This window comes from Mercenaria mercenaria, unplaced genomic scaffold (assembly GCF_021730395.1).
Source record: "Mercenaria mercenaria strain notata unplaced genomic scaffold, MADL_Memer_1 contig_3265, whole genome shotgun sequence".
Classification (NCBI taxonomy): domain Eukaryota; kingdom Metazoa; phylum Mollusca; class Bivalvia; order Venerida; family Veneridae; genus Mercenaria; species Mercenaria mercenaria.
The window spans coordinates 27,849-36,212 of NW_026461387.1; the positions used below are offsets into that span (position 1 = coordinate 27,849).

The window sequence follows — 8,364 nt, forward strand, 5'->3', positions numbered from 1 at the left end:
TTTAATTAAATTAATTAGTAGGTGGAAAGTTTGATCTACGTCCATGCGTGGACGTCGGTATTGGTGTCGGCGCGACACATAAGATTTGCGTGCATGCTCATATTTCAGTAACCATTGAATGTACTAGATTGGACTTTCACACATTTACCATATCTGATATAAGCTAGTGAGATATCTCTAAATGAAATTCATTACAAATCATGGCCCGCTTTGAGATAGAATTTGCATGCAGCTATTATATAAAGTAACTTATAGATATTTAATTAAAGTTCAATTGAATGAACGAAGCTAAACAACTCTTGATTCAATTAAATGTAAACTATCTCCCTTGTTCGACATTTCCATTTTGACAGCAAAGAACTATTACGATGTATCTCAGTATTATCTGAAACTTCGCCCAAGACACCCTTCTCCTAAAACATACCTACATACTCCAGTAATTCTTGCCTGAAATTAATTAAGATCTTTTGTAAACAAATCAGAAAGAAAAATTATTTAAACTGTAGTCTTAAAATACCGTGTTCTATCAATGAAAAGATAAAATCATCTATCTTTATTCTTGTAGGACCGTATCATGAATAGACTATCAGACGAGGTACGTGATTTTTCCTTCCGCTTGTCGCATGTCCTGGATGAAATAGGAGTGAATAAAAGGACAGTTATGATGAGGAGAAGAACGGGACTTCTAATGGAAAGTTTATACACACTAAAGGATTATGTCATCAGTAAAGGTGATATTACACATTTCTATTTTGGTAGTCAAACAGAGGGAACTACTACACTAGGACTTAATGCTGATAGAGATACATTGATCTGCCCTAATATGTACAAAATAATACAAGACTGGCGTCAATGGGAGCGAGGTAAAGCAAACTTACTGATGCTTCGGGACAATGTAGCACCAGGTTATTGTAGACTTCAGGTGTTAAGGTCTGATATTGCTGCAGCATGGGAAGATTTACCTACTGATGACTGTGAATATGATGATGAAGGGCGAGTACTGGTGAAAAATACACTTTTTCATAATGATGATATGGGAATGATACGACATGGTCCTGCTTCATCAAATGCATATTTGAACGCTGATTATGTGAAGGGTTTGCCTTGTAAGAGCTGGCCAACAGAAGCTTTACCTTGGGTAACAAGAGCTGCAGAAGACACATGGTCTGATAGGAATCTCAAGTGTTTTGCAGTAAACAGTGGGTGCTTTGTCGTGCCTACTGGACACTGCTTGAGTGAAACTGAAAGACTAGAGTGGAGAATCTCTACGTCTTTAGCAGAACGTTGTGTGATGTTCAACATGAATATTACACAGATCAAATGTTACGTTGTTCTGAAAATGATAATGAAAGCATTTCTTAATGACATTCTGACAAGCTATCAATGTAAAACTGTTCTAATGCATTTAGTTGAAATAATAAGCCAAGAACTATGGATGGAGGAAAATCTTGTTTCTTGTATCATGATGAGCTTGCGACTTCTGCAGTTATGCGTATTCACAAATAATTGTCCACATTACTTTATTCCAGAAAATAATTTACTAGATGGGCGGCTGGATCTAGAAACAAGACATAATGTAGTACATGCCATAGGAAATATAATTGACAGTAATTGTATCGCGATTTTAGGGATAAAGATAGATAATATTGGCTTGCGACTTTTTGCAACGTACAATCCTTTCAATATGAGAAATAATAAGTTTATGTCACCACACATGAATACATACAGAGTGGTACATTATGACCTTTATCGATTATTTCATAAATACTTTCAAGCTATGGTAGATCGTTTTAATACCAGTAATACTCACACATTGAATTTTGATGATATGAAATACGGCTTTCGGAAAGTGTTGCAATTTCGTGAAAATGGTAGCTGCTCTGATCGTGTTGCAGCCGAGATGACGGCACCTTTACTATGTACAACAATGGGTACAAAATTAGCATCTGCTGACATATCACGTGGTCAGTGTATTTCTGCCGAATCATTACAATGGCTGTCGTTAGGTATTGACTCTGATGTTGCATCAGGACGTCTGAAACTAGCGTCTGTTCTATTCTGTTCTGGGGATATAGGCAAGGCATCAGTCATTCTCAATGATGTGGAACAAAGGTATGATACCAGAACTACTCAACCGATTTGTGCTTGCGACAGTACACCCATCCGTGATGATATGTGCGACCTAAGATTTTCAGATAATTGTTTTTTAAGTAATGATAACAAAACTTTAATGAACACAAATGTTGCCTTTGGGGTGGTTTTCACTCGAGATGAGAAACGTTGTGTATCAACTGCTTTGCAATATGAAATGTTCAGATGTACAGAAGAAGAACTGCGGACAAGAGATAAGCATTGTCATTGGATTGACTGGGCGGTTGTTGATTCCCTTCCATACCTTTACTACCTCCAGTACATGACATACAGAAGACTGGACAATCACCTTGGTCAACAGAGAGCTCTATGCAGACTGATTCATACGATTGATTCAGAGCCCAGCCTCTCCCATAGGGAAACAGCCCTGAATCTACTCGGTCAGTGTATGGAACTTGAAGACAGATTAGTGGACGCGTTCACTTGTTACAAGCGGTCGTTGGACATGAAGCCTACTCATAACGTGGCCAGATGGCATGTGGTTAAACTGCTATATAGATTTTTGTAAAAGTGTCTAAGATTGTATCCAGTAACATTACATGTTCGCTTTTGCTGGATTATTCTTTAAGCAAAAACAAACGTTTGAATATCCTGTGTACTATTTTCTTTGCATTTACGAGTAGTATCAAGGGCACATACTCTGGTCATATCAACCCAAAGTTTTATAATAATCTAACCAATCTAAGATTATGAGGTCGTACACATTTTTTTATAAATATAATTAGTATCAAGGCAGAAATGAAATCGCTAAATGTAAACAAAGTGAAGTATAACAAATTCTGTCCATCAAGGGCACATAAACCCGGACATGATTCGATCTAACCAAAAACGAAACTCATTCGAGGTATTGTTATCAAAAACATTTTGACCAAGTTTGATTAAGATTTCTTACAAATTTCGGATGTTGGAGTGGAAACAAACTAAATGTGATTAGACGGACGGACGTCGGACATTCATCGATCCTAACAGCTCAACATGAGCCTTCGGCTCAGGTGGGCAAAAATATTTGTATCATATTTTGCAATATCACTCATATCAGCATCATTTCAACAAAGTACTGCACAAGTGTTAGCAATGTTAGACATTAACTAAATTATATGTTTTACCAGACTTATGTAGCACTTTTGTATAAAGACGCTTTACATAGCAAGGCAGCCGCTATGAAAGTAAAAATCCTTCTCTATCAGTTCGTGATGTGTCTGTACTGATAGAGAAGGAAGTACAGACACATCACGAACTGAGCAGAGGGACAGAGTGAAAGCTCAAATAACCAGTACAGGGAACTTAGAAATGGAAACTTAGTACACTAAGATGTTCAGTTCATGATTTGGATATTGAAAGAGGGCGATATAATAATATATCTAGGCATCAACGTATTTATATACTTTGTCAAAACGATATAGAAAAAGAATATCATTTTGTTCTTAAATGTCCTGTGTATAGCGACCTCAGGCATAAGTATATTCCTCACAAATTCTTTACGAATGTCAATGTACACGTGTTCTATATATATTGATGTCTTCTTCAAATGAAATTGTTGTCAATAATTTATCAATGTATATATGGTATGCAAGCAAACTCCGAAAAGATCTTTTGAACTGACTTGTACATGTATGTAGACTTATGTACCATACACCACATTGTCAATAAGTGTAATATATATTTTGTTATATCATGTTGTCATGGGCCGGCGGCCTTCAGCAATACCGCAGCGGAGCCATATTTCACCTAATTTAACATTCAGTCCCCGGTCCGAACTGACCAATGCCGGACAATTAAAAACCCACAGGTTTTATCAAAGATACAAGCTGAAAATCTTTTAAATCTTTAGTTAAACCGAATGAAAACCTCTGGTTTAACCAAAAAAAAAGATTTAGTCTTTGGTCCGAACTGACCCCTTGTCCCTATTCTAAAAAATTCAATGCTGGACAATTAAAAACCCACAGGTTTTAAACCCAGTTAAAACCGACTAAAAAGTTTTAAATACATATGATATAGATGAGTTTACAGAATAAAATATATTGTTTGAAAGAAAGAAGATTTACTGATAATATAAATCCTCATTATGTTACAACAAAAAACGGGAGAAAAATGATAAAAGCTACTTGTTCATCTTGTGGAAAAATGAAATCAAAGTTTGTTAAAAGTACAGGGGGTAATTTAGATATTCACAAAGCAATGTTACCTTTATTACCTAAGAAAGGTTTAACACTCCCAGGATATAATTATTGTGGGCCAGGAAATCCCCTAGATAATGGACCCCCTGTCAATGAACTGGATGCAGTATGTATGGACCATGATTTTTGCTATGACAGTGGTGTAAAAAAGGGTACATGTGATAAGCAAATGCTTTCCAATTTAAATAAAACTAAATCAAAAACATTTGGAGAAAAGATTGCAAAACATTTAGTTGTAAAACCAGCTATCAAAACGAAATACACACTTGGTCTCGGACAAAAATCAAAAAACGGGAAAAGGGGGTAGAGTATACCCCCAGAATCACATGGAGCGATGAATTAGCAGAAGAATTACACAAACCAATTAAACGAAAATTTAGGAAACGAAGAGTGATAGTTAATGACATTGATGATACTTGGTCAGCTGATTTAGTTGACATGCAAGCTTTTTCAAAATATAATAAAGGAGTAAAGTACTTGTTAACCGTTATTGATATATTTAGTAAATATGCTTGGGTTATTCCATTAAAGAATAAAACTGGAGAATCTGTTACTGAAGCATTTGGAAAAATAATTTTAGAAGGACGATTACCAGTAAATTTATGGGTAGATGAAGGAAAAGAATTTTATAATAAAAAGTTTGAATCATTTTTGAATAAAAATAAAATTAACATGTACCATACATTTAATGAAGGAAAGGCTGTAGTAATAGAAAGATTTAATAGAAGTTTAAAAAGAATAATGTGGAAATATTTTACAGCAAATAATACTTATACTTATTTAGATAATTTGCAGGATATGGTTGATAAATATAACAAAACAAAACATTCTAGTATAAAAATGACACCAATCGAAGCTAGTAAAAACTTAAATAAAGGTACTGTTTACTTTAATTTATATGGTGATTTAAAAATACCAAAGAGTAAAGCAAAATTTAAAATTGGTGATCGAGTTCGCTTAAGCAAACTTAAAAGACATTTTGAAAAAGGATATACACCAAACTGGACAGAGGAAATATTTATAATTTATAAAATTAATAATACAAATCCCAGAACATACTCTATTAAAGATTTAAATAATGAAATAATTCAAGGTTCATTTTATGAACAAGAACTTTTATCTACTACACAAGAAGTTTTTAGAATAGAAAAAGTTATTAGACGAGACTATAAGTAAAAACAAGCTTTAGTAAAATGGAAAGGTTACAATGAAAAATTTAATAGTTGGGTACCATTTAGTGAATTGGAAGAAATTTAATTTAAAATATATATTATATAAATGGTCCATAAAAATTTAATTTCTAATAATGGAATAGAAACATTAGATCAGTTAATCATTCACTTAACTAAACTAGCTGCTGCTTACAGAAAAAGTTATAAATTTTGTGGGAGAGTAAGTACCGGATTATATATTACAGCAGGTGTCTTTGGTTGTTCAGCTGCATTAGCACTTGTTCCAGCTATTCCTATATTTGTAGCAGTTGCTGGCGCTGTTCCATCAGTAATTACCATATTTACTAACAGACTAAAACTTGACGACAAGAAATTTATTTTAAAAGCACATCATCAAAAAATAAAACAACTAATAACAAAAGCACGGATTGGAAAAGTAAATAAAGAAGAAGAGAAACAAGTTATTCAGGATATTTTTACAATACTATTAGAAATGCAAAAAGAAAAAAAATATTCAATGCCTTTTGAAACGTATATGAAGGAATTCAAACTTAACGGATATAAAAGTAAAAAAGAAGAAGAGCTGTATTAAATTTTACGTGCGTTTTTTAAAGATTTTTTTCTATAAGTATATTATATATAGATGGTTAATAGAAAGGTAGATAGAATGATTATGCCAAAATTATCTAGCACTTTAGGAGAAATAATGAATCCAGATAAAAATTCATATAAGAAAGTTCTTAAAAGAAGAAATGTTATTAAATCAAAACTTGATCAAATAGTTAGCGATGAATATAAAAATCACGTTATTGATAAATTACAAAATGTTATAGATCCTTATCTTTTAAAAAATAATTTATTTGAATGGAACTGTGGTTGTCTATTAACTGAAGAAGAAAATGCTGAAAGATTATGTGATTGTCCCAGACCAAATAATATTCGAAACAATCCTAAAAAAGTTATTGTAACCGACTGTGATACTAATGAAGAAAAAACATATAAAAGCAATTATGCAGCGTCTAAAGACCTTGGTATTAATTCTGGGTTAATAACAATGTGCTGCAAAGGAGAAAACCGAGTAAAATGTGGAATATCAAAAACTAATGGAAAAAGATATAAATTTAAATATTTTATTTCTTCTTAAAGATAATTTAAAACTTCATTTATTTTATTATTTTTTTAATTATTTTTTTTAATCCTTTTTTGCTTAACGAATTTTATTTTCTAAATATAATATATAGATGGAAATCGAGAGATCTGCAAAACAATATTATAAGAAATTTGAAATTAAAATTACATATAGACAAGATCCAAAGAATCAATTATATTTAACTATAAACGACTCTTATGAAATACTTAAATCTGAACTTAAAACTTTAAAAGGTATAAAAATAAATGTTGTTTTAAAAATAACTTTTGCAAAAATGGATAAAACTGATACAATATATAAATCAGCTTATTTTCAATCAAAGGCTTTAGAAATTATTAACACAAACGAATAAAAAAAAACTTTACATCAAGCTTTTGATGAAATAATAAATAGAATTGGTAATTGGATTTCTGAAGGAAGTGGCTGGAGAATAGAGTCAGTTGATGCTCATTATATAAATAGATATAAGTATAGTCCATTGGCTGCTTCAAGTTATTTAGAATTACCAAAACCATTACAAAATTCAATGAAAGGATTAATAAATATAAAGAATGATGATAATCAATGTTTTAGATGGTGTCATTTAGCTTATAAATTTCCTGTAACAAAACATTCTGAAAGAGTTTCAAATTATAAAAAACATATAAACGATCTTGATTATACTGGAATAAAGTTTCCTGTTACATTAAATCAAATACCTAAAATAGAAGTTTTAAATGAAATATCATTTAATATATTTGGTTATGAAGAAAATAGTATTTATCCATTGTACATATCAAAATATTATTATTCTGAAAGATGTGACATGTTATTAATTACCAACGAAAAACAACAACATTATGTTTGGATAAAAGACTTTAATAGATTAATGTTTAATAAAACCAAAGATCAACATAAAAAACATTTTTGCAAATCATGTTTACAGAATTTTTCACAAGAAAGAATATTAAATGAACATATTCCAAATTGTTTAGCTATTAATGGTATCCAAGGCGTAAAAATGCCAAAAGAGGGAAGTAAAGTACAATTTAAAAATTATCATAAAGGTTTAGCAGTACCTTTTGTAATTTATGCTGATTTTGAATCAATAACTAAAAACGTTTTAACTGCTTTACCATCAACTGAATCTTCATTTACTGAACCATATCAAAATCATATAGATTGTGGTTACGGCTATAAAGTTGTTTGTTGTTATGACGATAAATATACTAAACCAACCCAGATTTATAGAGGTCCTAATGCAGTTTATAAATTTATTGAAAAAATGCTTGAAGAAGAGGAATATTGTAAAGAAATATTTAAAGAGCACTTTAACAAAGAACTAAGAATGTCTAAAAAAGATGAAAGTGAATTTAAAAAACAAAAGTTTTGTCATATCTGTGAAAAAGAATATATAGAAGATTCAATCAAAGTAAGAGACCATTGTCATATAACAGGAAAATTTAGAGGAAGTGCTCACTCAGAATGTAATATTAATTTTAAACTAACACATAAAATTCCTGTTATTTTTCATAATTTAAGAGGTTATGACGGTCATTTTATTATGCAACAAATAGGGAAATTTAAAAAAGAAATTAATGTTATTCCTAACAATATGGAAAGATATATGGCATTTATGATTTCTGACTTGGTCTTTATTGATTCATTCCAGTTTATGTCTCAATCATTGGATAACTTAGTAAAAAATATTCCAGAATTTAAATACTTATCTCAA

General features: G+C 31.3%; 1 protein-coding gene across 1 annotated transcript; it reads left to right on the forward strand.

The window, feature by feature from the left end:
- Window positions 1-571: 571 nt before the first annotated feature.
- Window positions 572-5,436, forward strand: LOC128552888 (uncharacterized). The gene has a single exon (XM_053533957.1). The coding sequence runs from the start codon at window positions 575-577 to the stop codon at window positions 2,657-2,659; it is 2,085 nt and encodes a 694-aa protein (XP_053389932.1). The 5' UTR covers window positions 572-574; the 3' UTR covers window positions 2,660-5,436.
- The last annotated feature ends 2,928 nt before the right edge of the window (window positions 5,437-8,364 follow it).

What these genes read in the sequence shown, in the direction of transcription:
- LOC128552888 (XM_053533957.1), top strand. Translation starts at nt 575, where the DNA reads ATGAATAGACTATCAGACGAGGTACGTGATTTTTCCTTCCGCTTGTCG.